Source organism: Nicrophorus vespilloides, unplaced genomic scaffold, assembly GCF_001412225.1.
Source record: "Nicrophorus vespilloides isolate i.1.1-1 unplaced genomic scaffold, Nicve_v1.0, whole genome shotgun sequence".
NCBI lineage: Eukaryota > Metazoa > Arthropoda > Insecta > Coleoptera > Silphidae > Nicrophorus > Nicrophorus vespilloides.
Window position 1 is genome coordinate 27,900 of NW_017097409.1, and position 14,883 is coordinate 42,782.

Here is a 14,883-nt window from a genome sequence, read left to right on the forward strand (position 1 = left end):
AATTAAAAAATCATAATTATTAAACAACGAAATTATGGTTTTATATTCATAAAGATAAAGTTTTCGATTGAAACTTACCGTGTAAATCGGGGAATACAAAGATAAAATTATTGTTTATAATTATACATTTCAAATGTCAATTTGTAATAAACAACTCGATTGTGGATGTTTTTGAGTATAAATTTATGTTGGCTCATTAAAAATACGTGAGAGAACCGTGAGATTAAAAAAAAAAACTTATATAAATGTATTTATGAAACGTAAATATTAATAACAATTTTTCTTGAAGTGATTGAAGAGGAGTTTAATGTGCATTCTTCGTTGCATATAGGCGTAATAAATTGATTTTCAGTGTATGCAGTTGATGGGAGTTATTTAGAGATGAAGTGATTGGTAAATTGGGTGCGATCTAAATTTAGTTCTCGAGAGATAGAGTGAAGCAGGAGGAAGAGAGTGAGAGAGCGGCGGGATGAAGGAAGGAAGAAGGAACGAACGACGTTCTTTCTCCACATCTATATTTGTTGGTCGTGCTGCGTTTTTGGAGTACACACACACACAGACACTCACGTAATTCATGGGGGCCCGAAATTTGTTTGGCTTCCTTTTATTTATGCGCCAATAATTAAGGTGGTGCACGCCAGTTAATGACCGCATTTGCTCGGAGCCTCACCTAAATTTATCGCGGAACTTAAGCCCGGAATTAATGGGAATCGAGGGCACTGAAGAGCGAAGAGAAGAGAAAAGGGCATGAAATCGACGGATGAATGGTTGAGAAGTATAATTGGCGATGTGTTTGTGTAAGGAGGCCTGTTAAAATATGGTGCATTCGTCCTTTGATTTTATTGGATTTTTTTTTTTTCATTCTCCACCTTCATTCTCGCTCCATTCTTCTGAATGCCAGAGAGAAAGATACAAAGGTGGTTGGCGGTGGCCACCGGGGACCACGTGAAACAACAACCCCCATCGGGGATGCCCTTCTTTCTCTACTTCTACCGGACACGGTCGATTTCACCACCTTTATTATTATTAGTTTCTATTAGTTTCCTTTCAAAGATCCATTCGATCTTTAAACTGCTTCATTTTCTCGATACTTTTGACCCTCCCTTTTCATTCACTTAAAAGTACGACAAAACTCTTGTTTTTTTTTCAACTTCATTTCAGCTATTATTCCATAAATCCAATTACTTTAATCATTTGTCGTTTGAAAGTACTTTTATGTCATTATGTCAACAGACCTAAATACTTTTTGGTACTTTAATGTAAACTTTATACAAAATGTGTTTTTAAAGAAATCCAAAGAAAAATATCATATTTTTTTTATTTCAACTATGTTCAGATAACAAAGGGTTCAAAGTTTCAAAATTATATTTGAAATATATTTTTATTAAAAAAATTCACAAAATAATTTCTTAAATTAATTTTTTTAATTAAAATGCTTATGGAAAGCATTAATTTGTTTTTTAAATGTAATTAATTAAAATTACAATCATAAATATATTCTATATCGAATTATAAACAAAAAAAAATGTGATTTGTTAAAAATCATTAACTAAAACTAATTGGTAAAGTAGAGACTTGTTTTTCACTATAATTTCCTGGTATTCGAAAATGCGTTCGTCGAAATGCATGATTGCAAGCATGTTTTGCAAACTATTACCAGGAAAGTTCGCCGGAAATGTAAAATCGATTTTGAAAACCGTTTTACGTTGATGGTGTGTTTTTTTTTTTTTTAATTTTTTGTTTTGTTTTGAAAACAAGCGCGCGAACGTTACGCAACGAAATCCCGATATGCATTTCGCGTATGTAAATCGAAAATATTGGTTTCATTCAATAATACGGCTTCATTCATGGATAGAGAGAGTTTGCGCGTTCTGCAAACTTCTAATTGATTTCATTGTTTCCTATTTTGTTTCATATATTTATATATAATGATAATACATGATGAATTGGATTTAATTATTAAGTTTCGAGATTTTTTTTTACAAAATAAATTTTTCTTTCATTTACAAGTTTAATAAATCTGCAGATTAATTGAAACAATTAGCCCTTTGGCCAGCCTTTTAATATATATATATTTTTATTTTTTTTAATTTTATGTTAGAATTTATTTATTTATATGTAAAGAATGTACTTTTTTTTATGTATTAATGTATTAATGTTTAGCCAATAAATTATTATTTTTTTTTTGAAATAAGATAAAACGTTTAGGAAAATCTTTTTATTTGTCATTGTTTTTAGAAAATTAGAACTAAATACTTCAAGATTTTACCCTTCTTGGCAGAAACTATTGTCAAAGTTAAAAATACAAAAAAGTTTCGTTTCAATTAATCTGTTCTATTCTGTATGTACATACAGTGAAACCTCGCTTAACGAGTTTAATTCATTCCAAAATTTTCGGATTTTTACTCGTATTGTGAAACAATCCGTGACTTCTCTTCTCATCATCACTCGTTATGCAAAACGTCGCTCGTTAAGCGAGTCATTCTTCTTACAATTCATTTTGTTCGTTAAGTCAAATACTCGTTTTACCAGGTGCTCGTTAAGCGAGGTTTCACTGTATTTAGTTGCTTCGTCAAACAAGTATTAAATGATTATAGAATTAATTACTCAAATTAATAAATTAAATAATTCTGTACTAATTTAATTACGCAATGAACATTTTTCAATCGATTCGACTGTGTATAATAATTATGTAGTTAATGGCATTTTTTTCAATGAATCATGGCTGGCTGTGAAACTTTGTTGTTGTTGCATTTTTCGTTATGACTTTTCTCGTGAAAGTAGTAAAGTATCTTCACGTTGCACAATTGAAACTGCAAAATTCGATTGAAGTGTGCGCGAGCGGAAGGGTAATTAAAATGATACTCTTTGAGGGTGCGTCGAGGGTGTGTTGCGGTGGGTGGCTCAAAGCGTGCGCGAATTTGCATATCAAAATGGTTAGTGTCGCGGTTGAGTAAATCGGCATTGTCATGGAGATGTCTCCATTATCTGCAGGCCGCAGCAAGCCCAACACCAACCACATCATCATCATCAACATCATCATTGTCATGATCATCCGAATTCACACTCTCCGAGTGCGGCAGGTCCAAAAACCCGATAGCGGCGCGCTCGAACTTTACCGGATAATTGTGGGGTGGGCAAATAAAAATAAAAAGAGGGATCCGGAAAAACGTGCCTCCCACATCATAAACTAATAATCTCAACCAGATGTTGTATTTCGGAAAAAGTATTGTCGGAAAGAAAAGGTTGTCCAGATTTTGACGCTTTCACCTGCGATCATCGACAAGTTGATAATTACCAGATTGTGAGAAGATAGTGTCAACTTGATAGTCTGTGCGGATATGGGAAAAACCGATGGTGGCTTGTATTCTTCATCATCCAGATTCGCGGATGACGCAAAGTGCGATTCCGATGAAAACCTGTTGTGGCGACGACGGTGGTGGATGCGATGACAAATTCCTCACCAATGTTTATGAGTCAAGTGCAGCAGCAGCAAACGACGGCGGAGAACGAAGAGCGCGAGAGGAAGAGAAAGAGATGCGGCCACACAACGTGAGACCCGAAGATCACATCATCCAAACAAATATGTAAACCTCTCGTCGCGCCGTCAAACATGTGATAAAAAAAACAGTTTACCATTTTGAAATTATGGGAAATTCTACGCGCATATTCACATACACGCACACACATGCCCTCACTGTCTCTCTGAAATGCGTTCAACGATCAGAGATTTCAGTGAAAGAGAGAGAACGAGTGAAAAAAAAATTTAATACGCACGACCAAGGATTTATCATTCCCCTAATTAATTTGCTTTGAAGCCACCACGAACATAAAAAGAAAAAACGAGAAAGACATTGAAACACCAAAAGGTAAACACGTTTTAATGTAAATACACGGCTCGAAGTGGCTGAAAGATTCTTCGGTTTGTTGCCTTGTTAATAACCTCGTACATCAAAAGCACAATATTTTACAACTTTGTCAAATTAATTCTTATTTTTTTTTAGTTCAAGAGGAATATTAGAAGCGTTTCACTTTTGAAAATTTATTCATTTAAAATATATCCATAATACACATCTTTGGTAACAATAAATCGTGTTATATCTTACATCGTGTTACATAATAACATTTCAATAGTCAATTTATAATATTGATTTTCTAAAATTATTAAATTCTAATACAACTTTTACAAAGAGGATTGAAGTTAGCTGATTGACAATTACGAAATATCGATCAATATTTCTGTTATGCAATCTACTATTTCTGTTGTGCAAAACATTTCTTTTGTCGTGTCGAAATTTTAGTTAATTTTGTCGTTACATAAGTAAATAATTTATATCTGACATAAAATTGATTCAACAAAATAATATCTTTCAAATCTGACATTTTAAATGTCAGTTGATAAACAACGCAATTTGACGTTTTTGATCCAAGAATAAGTTAAAATATTTAACTTCATTACTAATAGCTTCAATACATGATTATTCGAATTAATGAAATAAAACTCAATTTCTTACTGAAACTCGGACTCGGATTAAAATAATTATCCAAATTTAGGGAATTGTCGGCTTCCTGTGACGCGACTTTTTTCATCTTCGTTTCATTAGTTGTTTTTTTTTTGTGTGTATTTGAGTCGATGATATAAATAGTATTAAAATTGCGGGAGGATGCGTCCCGTTAACGAGGCGACACCTCGCTGAAAATTTCTTACATTGATGATGACAAACGAGCCGTTTAACTCGCCCTTCCCATCTAATACAACCCTCGAACATGTGTTTGGATTCCTCCGACGAACAAAAAAAAAAATGTATGCGTATACAAGGAAATGAACGAAGCAAGGATGGATTCGAGGGTGAAAAAAAATTGTATTTTTTAGTAATTTTTATATTCCTGTATCAAATATGTTTGAATTGTTAATAAATGTAATTGTTTCTGTTATTTTGAATCGCGAAAATATAAATAGATGAGAATGGGATACGGTTTGGAGGTGGACGATGATGATGGTAATAATAAAGGAGGAATTGAGACATTAAGCACGTCCGGGGCGGCAATCAAAGCGGCCGCAAAAAGGAACGATCCGTCAAAGAGAGAGGAGAAGAAGAGTATCATCAGAAAAAGGCGGCGTTTGTGTATTTATAGCGAGACGAGGGCTTTGATGTGTGGAGGCCGCAGTTGGCGTTCGCACTGTTAGTAGTCGTACGAAGGATAGGTGTGCTAACCGCGCACAAAGTGGAGGAAATGTAGCAGAATACGCGTGCAACCATCTGCATCACCAACAACAACAACATCATCCTCACCATCTTCCAGACGACGACTTCCAACAAAACTTATATCATTACTTCTTCGCACTATTCCGCATCGTTGAAACATCCAATCGTCCGATCCTAATTACATCACCGGTTTTATTTACCAAATCATTTAAAATCCCTACAATTATTACTATTTAAAATAAATAGATTCAGAATATGAAGAGGTGTGTTCATTAAAACTCGATTATTTTGTATCATTGAAATTGCACGTACAGTCGATGTTGGGGTTCTTGCATTGTGCTTCGGACATTCGTTGGAAATGAAAAGAGAGAAAGAGGAGGAAGAAAGCACTTGAAAGTGTGGCGTGGGGCATTAACATAATTCGCACGTAGGTGTCTCTCTCCTCGCCACTTGGGCATTAAATGGCCGGTGTGGATGGGCTCGGCCCCAACAATAACACCTTCCACACTCATTTTCATTTCCATTCACTTTTATCCTTCCTTTTTTTTCCTCTCCATCCATTTCGCACTCCCTTTCGTAAGCGATGTACAAGCGAGAGTATGCTGCGCACATTTTTTTTTTGTCCATGTCCGTCTGGTTCGGACGAGAAGAAGGAGGCTAAGGAACGGCAAGTCCAAATATTCACGTACTCAACAACCGATTTTGGCAGATCTTCGGGATTAAAGATTAACTTTTGCAGAAAGTTAATTGCGTGCAAGCGCTCTCTCTCTACATCTACATCTTTCGAGTGTTTACAATACCGTATGTATCCGATTGCAAAAGGCTTCGTCTTATTATGAAATGTAAGAACCTTTAACACGATAATAAATCTGCGAGGCCAACATTCGCAATCAGGAGCACACGCCTCGAGTATTCTTTCTTTTTGAATACCCACAGCTTTGCAGATTCGACACTCAATCACGTACATTAAATTATCTATGAAAAAAGAAATCAAACTAATTAATCCTCAAATATATTATATACTTTTCCTACACATTTGCAACATTTGAATTGCTGAAATTGAAATTTTTCATTCTAAGAATATTAAATATATTAAAATTCTATTGGAATGTTCAACTCAATATCAAAAATAATAGTTTTATTCATGAATTTAATTCACAAATTTTAATTACATATTATTATTTTCATTTATTTTAGTAAACAAGATATAAATTTAAATTTGAATCTTTGTTTTAGATTGAACATAGATTGGTTCTCTTTTTATGCGGTAGATACGTTCTACAGGAAAATGCGTAAAAATAAATCGCACAAAAAAGGACTAGACACACGTATAAAAATAAAGGATACGTTCTATATTTTTTTTAAAACCGCATAAAACTAAATCAATGAGTTACAATATACCGAAAATCGCATAAAAAAGGGTTAATTAAATTTCAGAAAAATAATTAGTCTTACTATATTCTTTCTGAAATGTTTATTCAAAATTTTATGAAAACGTTAACAATCATAGACAAGTTTATTAAATTTCAGAAAAATATAATCTTAACATTTTCCTTCTAAATTTATACGGAAAAATTTTACAAAAAAAAATACAGAAAATGTTTATGAAAGTTAATCTTTCTTCACATTTTTTTCTTTACAATTTCGTCGTTATATGAGAGTGTTCGGCATAATTTGCGAACTGGTTCGAAATCACTTTCATCACTAGAAGATATAGTCAGCATATCAGATCTATGTCCTGAAGATAATGATTCTTCACAAGTAAAATTAGTCTCAACTTCGCATGTTGATTTTTTCCCTTTGACAATGTAATCAGTGATTAAATTTTGCGATGGCTTTGCTATTTTTGTGTACAATTCCTGATATCCAGAAATGCAATTCTGAAGCTCGAGTTGAAACTTGAATGCTCGTTCAGAATTATCATCATTTTCGATGAAATGGTTTGCCAATTTGTATCAAAACGTGTCAAAATGGCCTAAAATAGTTATTTAAAAAAAATGCTTCTTGAAATAAGAACCGCATAAAAGAGGACCGAGTGTATTTATATTAGAAGCAAGTAAGAAATGCATAGGAAAGTGCTGTAACCGCGTTCATATTGCATAAGTCACATGTCCACTCGGTGTTCTTTATTGTTTAAAAATAGGCCTATTGGCTCGACATGTGTAGTCATAATAGATACAGCTGGGAAACAGACCGACTACTCGATTCTCTTTTTTCCTCTGCAGTCATTCTTCCTCGTGGAGGAGGTGGAGGAGGAGGAGGAGAGGGTGCGGGTAAAACTCATTAGCGACATCCATCATTCCTTTTAGACAACCAACTTTTTTTCTTACACCTTTGCAATGCGGCTATTTTTAATTCAACGCACGCTCTCAGAACGCACCCAACGAGATGCCCCAAACGACTCGAATCCTCGAATTTAGCATCAAAAAATTATATTAAATTCAATGAAGCAACTATATTATCAACAATAATAATATTAATGCAGACACGTGTTGGAGGATAACGAAATCATTCATAAAAGAAAAATCCTGAGATCTCTTGAGCGAAGAAAGTTTTGGTTGGGAAGGTGTGTGTGTGTGTGTGTTTTCTTGAAGCACCCAAATTGGATCATAAATTCAATGGTCGTTGTTTTGATTACGAAATGGGATGAGATCTTTCTCTCTTTCCATCCATCTCTCCCGGTGGCATATAAATATATATAACGGGCCCGATTGTTGGGTCGTTTTTGGGATGGACGATGATGGTGCAAAAAAAAATTATATATATATATGCATGTATAAGGAGTCGAAGAAGAGGCCATGTGACAAAAAATCACATAATGCGCTCCGTTCATTCCAACTCACGTTCCGGCTGTCACTTCCCCATCTCTCTTCTCATCGCCCAACAGGTTACCACCATCCCATCGAGCATCCGAACACAATACAGTCTTCATCATCATCATCATCATCTTCATAGTCGTCTCATCTTCCCTTCTTCAGCATATGCTGCCTTCAGCAACAGCAACAACAATAACAACAAACTCGAGTCGTATAATCAGCCGAGAAATTCCTCGCTTCTTCTCCATTTACAATACAAACAATTTACATAATTAATTATTAATTGCTTCGGACGTCCCTCGGAGGAGTAGTAATCAATTAATTACGCGCCCCATTATCATCGTCCAACTCGAGGACCCTTCAAAACTTCCTCTCCGATGATTAACCAATCCATTAATCATCATACGAAAAAACGCAACGCAACGACTCGACCCAATATCATTCATCCACTACAATACTCATCAACCAACACGTACAAGAATCGTATAGAATCCCGAAAGAAAAGAAAAAACGTTACATGTTTCAATTCCATTTGAAAATATACGAATCACTTCATTCCATAACTAAATAAGTCACAAGTTCGTAATGCAAGTGAAATTAATTATAGTTCATAAATTAAGTTTAATTAGATAAATCTAATATTTTTTTCTTACATTCATAGTAAATATGAATCATTGGAAAAAAAATACAAAATAAAATGCAGAAATTTATTAATTTATGAAATTTATTTATATTATAAGCAACTAATTTTAAGAACATATTAAAAATTATAACAATTTTCACAATGCAATTATTGTAAATAAGATTAGTATAAAATTACGATAAACCCTTTTTGCTCAACCCGAAAATTGTAACCGTGCAAATTGGATTATCCGTTCTTAACTGGAAGAAAGAAAATAAATAAATAAAAGTTTAAATCTATTGGATTTGGTAATGTTTCGTACCAAAAAAAAAATAAGTTGAAGAATGAATGAGTCGCTTCTATTTAGTGTAAATATCCGTATTTCTGGATATATGGGTGAAATCCGACACTCTGTTATTCCGTTCCCGTTCGATTTATACACGTTTTTTTTTCTCTCATCTTCTTCTTCTTTTCGGGGGATCTCGTTTGATGATGATCTCGTTTGCTGGCTGTAATTTATAGTAGTTAAAACTTTATGGGGCCAAACAGAACGATGATGTACGAGGGTTTCGGCAGAGAGCGCAAGATGAAGAAGACGTCTGCTTCTCTCTCTCTTTATCTCTCTATCTCCTTGTTCTTCTTCATATATTTCTCTGTTTTTGGGGAGTGCCTTTTTGGCCGTTTCCTGTCTCCGTGTGGTGCCAAGCAGTCTGGCAAAGACTTCCAAAACACGCACACATAATATTAGTTAGCGGGTTCCCTCTTGCACTCGATGTCAACCCGCATCAAATTTACACCACACACACACGAAAAGATCAAATAAGAAGAGATGGAACGATAGAGAGAAAGAAATAGGAATGCAGAAGAGTAAACAAACTGTACGAGGAGGGTTTTGGGAATGGAAAAATTCAACATCTTCGTATCGTGTATTCTGCTGATTCGAATGCTTCTGCAATTATCAACAGAAGCGATTAACAAACTACTTGTTTTTTTCTTCATTAAATTATACGTTGAATCCTTGGAAAATGCAATGCTTACATTGCAATCCTCATCTGCATTATTTACAATTGTTGAAAGAAACAAACACTCTCATTCATGAAACTCCTTAAAATATCTTATCTCCATGTGCATATTCTTTCCACAAATTTAGATAAATCGTTTCAAAATAAATTCTCAAATACTTGATTATGAAAATAATATACAAGAAAGAAATTCACCAATTAAGAATTTTCTATAATTGAATTATATAAGTATTGAATTATATCAAAATGCATTCAAGAAATGTTTATTTCTTTCTTTAAATTGAGTTAATATAAAGTGTAAATAAAGTAGACAAAACTAGAAGTTTAATAAAGGGGAGCAGATTTTGGATATGTTTTCAATATTAATACGCAATCTATTTACTTTTTTTTTTCTTCTTTACTATTAACAAGTAAGGAAGTGTGTGAATTTTCGTTGATGCCATTGTGTGGCGTCTCCCAAGTCAGAGCTTATTGTATAGTATATTTAGTAAGCATGACTGAAATGTTTTTGATCAATGGACTGCGAAATCCCTGGATTTATCTCTCACAGGACGTTTAAGGGATTAAGTTTTGACTTGTGTCCTTTTGGCAGCGCACGTGAACAAAGGAAACGTTTAAACAGGTACACCCCCGATGTCCGGTGTCAATCAAAAGATGTTTACCCGACGACAGGTTTTGCTCTCTCTCTTTTTGCCAATCATCATCATCATCATTCAATAAAATATCTATGAAATTCGTATAAAAAGAAGTGGGAAGAAAGGAAGAATCCCTTATCTACTAGTCCACATCTGTTCGGAGTCCCTTCTTCTTTAAAATATTAAAAAAAAAAAATAAAACATCATCCTAGTTGGCTATCATCCTCTCCTCTTTTCTTCGCTCTTCATCTGTTTTGGCTTCCTGTCCAGCGGTGAACGATCGGGTTTCAAAACGGACGAGGAATCCGAACGTCTTTTCTGGGAAACGTCGCATATCATTTTTCGTTCTTTGACGATGCGCTTAATTTGTCAGCGCGGAAACCATTTAGGACGAAATTCGGTCCATATGTTTTAGATTTCCCTAAAAGTTTCGCCAGACACTCTGGCACCAGATTCCCGTCTCCCTCGCCCACGCATGCATCATCTCTTTCTCTCGCTGTTCCTACCAAAAACAGTGGCGTACGTTGAAACAAAATACACGCACGCATCGAAAAGAAAAAATATTCAAAAAACAATCCGAGTTCAAGTATAATTTTTGTTAATTTTCAGCTTTTTCATCTATAAAAATGTATCTTTTTAAACTTTAATTAACACGTTGACAACCACGGTACTGCGTATAAGATTGTTTTAAAGATTATAACAAACAATAAACATATTCTTTAATTAATAAATTTTCTGTTCATGTAAACCAAACTTGATTTTTTTTGTTCTTCCCTTAGGCTAACTATTCTTATTTAAACTAATACACTACGAATTTCCTCGTAGTTGCATAAATATGACAAGTAAAGAAACTACGAGATAACTCGTAGTTGGCGTACTAGGCAATAACGGAAACTACGAGTTATCTCGAGAATTTCAATTATAATTTAAAAAAAAGTAAAGTAACTGTATTTGTTAAATTATCAAACCAAATGATAATTATTTTTTGTTATTACAATCTTTTTGCTTTTTGCTGAATAGAAACATTATAAGTCACATACATAACTATGTTTTAAATAAAAATAGAAAACAATATAAAAAAAATGTACGAAATAGAAAGACGGAACATTAAAAAAAGTCGTCAGCTCTATTTATATTGTTCCACGAAAATACATTTAGATTGTTGGCCGGTGGAAGGAAGGATAATGATGCCGGGGATCGAGGAAAATGCATGCAAGGAAGGAAGGAGGTTTGCGATGTTTTATAATTCAGCTAATTTTCGAGAGAGCAAGAGAGAGAGAAGACTATGTCTGTTTGCGCAAACTTCGGCATCGGCTTTCGCCTCCGAAGACGACGGCAGAGATTGTCTGCCCTCCCCAACTTCCTCTCCCTCTTCTGAGCAGTTCTCTTGTTATTGTTTACCCGAAGAGGCAAGCAACTTCGCCTCTGGTTAACTTTAAGAAAACACTCGGGTTCAAAGGGGAAGAAGATATTCGTCGAAGACGCCTCTCCGCCCCGCAGCATCGGCATCAGACGCCGCTGACGCCGCCGCCGCCCCCACCGTCGACGACTTCTGGATTAATTTCGCATTTACAACAAGGACGAAACAAAAACGAAGCGAATGCGACGCCCCCGTGTTTGCGCAACAAACAGCAAACAACAACACGAACCAAACGCACAGCCACCACACACGCTATTATGTAATTATACACCGTCGCTACCCCATTTCATCATCGCTCATTTGCATTTGAGATTATTTCTTTTTTGTTGGTTTGCTTCAATTGGTTAATACCAGTCGATTAGATATTTCAATGTAATCGGCAATTTACAACTTTAAATTTTTTGTATTACATAAATTTATCGCAAACATTTAGTTGGTATTTGCAGTTTCCAAAAAAGATTTTCTTTATCTTTATTACACTCTGTAATCCGAGATTAAGTTTATCTGATTTTGTATAAATTTGTAAATATATGAATTTGGTAGAAACATTTGATAATCCTTAACTAATAAAACTTACTATCCATTATTTGATAAAAATATAAGATTATAACAAAATCTTATTGGTTCTTATTCGTTTGTAAATATTGCATCTCTCTATTACTTTTATCTTCGCTTTTGTACGAAGAATTTTCATCAGATTATAAATTCTATAAAAACGTGTTTGTATATACCAATAGATTTCTGCATTGTACACAACTATAATAATAAACACTATTAGTTGCAGCGCGATATTAAATTCAATCGAATGTTTAGAGCAAATAGATTTCACCTATTAATTAATTCTATGTTTAGACTAACTCAATTTAGTATAAATAATTTATATCTGATATAATTAAAACTGAATCAAATTAATTGAAAATATATTATAAAATATAATTGATAAGATTAAGGTTTTAAACATAGAAAAATTAGGTAATAAAATAATATTTTCTATAGTTTCCTTTTCAAATTTGAAATATATAATTGTTTCTATTATGAATTAGTCAGGAAGACTGGGTTGTGATAAGTAATTGGAAAATGAAAGAAATGTTTCTGTAATGTATCGCATAGATTTATTTCATTCTTATTGTATACTTTTCTTCTTGTCGAATAAATATATTTATAATATCGTGCGCATCAATTCGTGTTTTTTTTTCTTCTTCTTTTTCTTAAAGTTCTTCGTCTGTTAAATGTACATATAATATATATATATTTATATAATAATAATTGCATCTAAGTTGTTTAACAAACGATCCGAAATGTATGTACATAATCTGAAATGAGAGAGTCGGATTGGATTGGATTGGTTAATATGTTTGTATAGAAAGATTATAGAGATCAAAATCACGATGGTAATTCATCATTTAAATGCAGCTCGTCGCAACCGTTATATTAAATATATCAAATAATAGGAACATAACAAACTCTAAAATATATTTACAATAAAAATTATCACATAAAAAATTAAAATTCTAGAAATATTAAGAGTAGTAAATAATAATAATAATAATAATTAATTGTTGTTCGTGATGAGAAAGAGAGAAGATAGTTAATTGATAGACGATGAAAGAGATTGAGAGAAGATATAGATAATGTGGGATATTCTGCACGTCAGTCTTGATCATCGCGTCCATCGTAGATCACTTTTGGATTTGAGTATTCTTTCTCATCAATATTTCTGGGCGATGCAGTCCTGCTGGTAGTAGGCGGCGGGTGGTCTGTAGTTTGGCGGTGATGGAGGGATGGCGTGGCGAAATCCTCCGGAGAGTTGACAGCTTGGTGGCGGTGGGGCCGTCTCGAAGATGTTCTCCCTGTATCCGGACTCGGGGGACGTTTCCGGACTGTACCAGGGGCTGTACCTAGGTGTGCCCTCCTCGGCGGAGGCGGTGATGTATTGCTGCGGGGTGGCGGCGCTGGGGCAGTAGGAATACATGCCGCCGGAGGAGTGCAATCTCGGTGAGTAGCTGTGATGATGGGGTTGCTCTCCTCCACCCCTCGATGCAGTCATCAAACTGTCCACGCTGAAGGCGGCAGAGGTGTCCATCGCCTGAAGAGAAGCGGCGACGTCGCCGAGAACATGGTGATCCTGATGAACGATCACCGACTTGCTATCCTGCTGATTGTGATTGTGATGATGATGCTGATGGTACTTGCTCATGCACTGGCTCAGAACCTCGCTCGGCTCACGCTTCGGCTTCAGATCGAGCTTTGCCTTGCTATCTTCCAATTTATCCGAAGAGTCCCTTTTGATCAGTGTCTGATCTGATCCCTGCACCACCTGCCTCTTGATCGCTTCCTCCTTCTCCCTCAGAGCGTCCTTCTTCTTGAACCTCCTCCGCCTCCTCAAGTAAGATCCATTGTCGAACATGTTGTAGCTGTCCGGGTCGAGAGTCCAGTAACTACCCTTGCCCGGTTTCTTATCGTCCCTGGGCACCTTCACGAAGCACTCGTTCAAACTGAGATTATGCCTGATCGAGTTCTGCCAGCCTTGCTTGTTCTCCCTGTAGTACGGGAATCGCTCCATGATGAACTGGTAGATGCCGTTCAACGTGATCTTCTTGTCCTGAGCGTTCTGGATGGCCATCGCGATTAACGCTATGTACGAGTACGGAGGCTTCACCATGTCTTTAGCTGCTGACAGCTGGTGCTGTTGATGAGGCCAGGCTGCGTATCCGTACCTAGAGTACTGTTCGTAGGCATACGGATTTGGGGTTGCTGCAGAGGCGGCTGCAGCTGCAGCTGCTGCATATCCACCTCCTGCCGTCGCATGTCTGTAATAGGCGTTCTGGTGTTCGCCGAAGATCGAGTGCATCTTTCCTGTCTACCTTCTTCAGCGAGAAGTTGTTCCGTCGCGCGCCCGGAAGAGTGAGAGGTGTATGTGTATAGATGGATGGATTGTAGGTGTAGGTGGTGGAAAGATAACACAAGCAAACAAATTGGCGGAATTTTACACACGCTCTCTCTACTTATGTGCTTTCATTCCAATCGATCTTCCGAAAACAAGTTTAGCTCACTTAATATTATGATACACAACAAGGGCCGGTTTACACAGAGATTAAGTAAAAACAGAGTATGTTGCTTCTCGCCGAGACACAATGTTACTAGTGAAAACAGACGGAACC

At 35.6% G+C, this 14,883-nt stretch overlaps 1 protein-coding gene across 1 annotated transcript; it reads right to left on the reverse strand.

Moving 5' to 3' along the window:
- Positions 1-13,289: 13,289 nt before the first annotated feature.
- On the reverse strand, positions 13,290-14,883 carry LOC108560013 (fork head domain-containing protein crocodile-like). Its single transcript, XM_017917427.1, has one exon. The coding sequence runs from the start codon at positions 14,571-14,573 to the stop codon at positions 13,431-13,433; it is 1,143 nt and encodes a 380-aa protein (XP_017772916.1). The 5' UTR covers positions 14,574-14,883; the 3' UTR covers positions 13,290-13,430.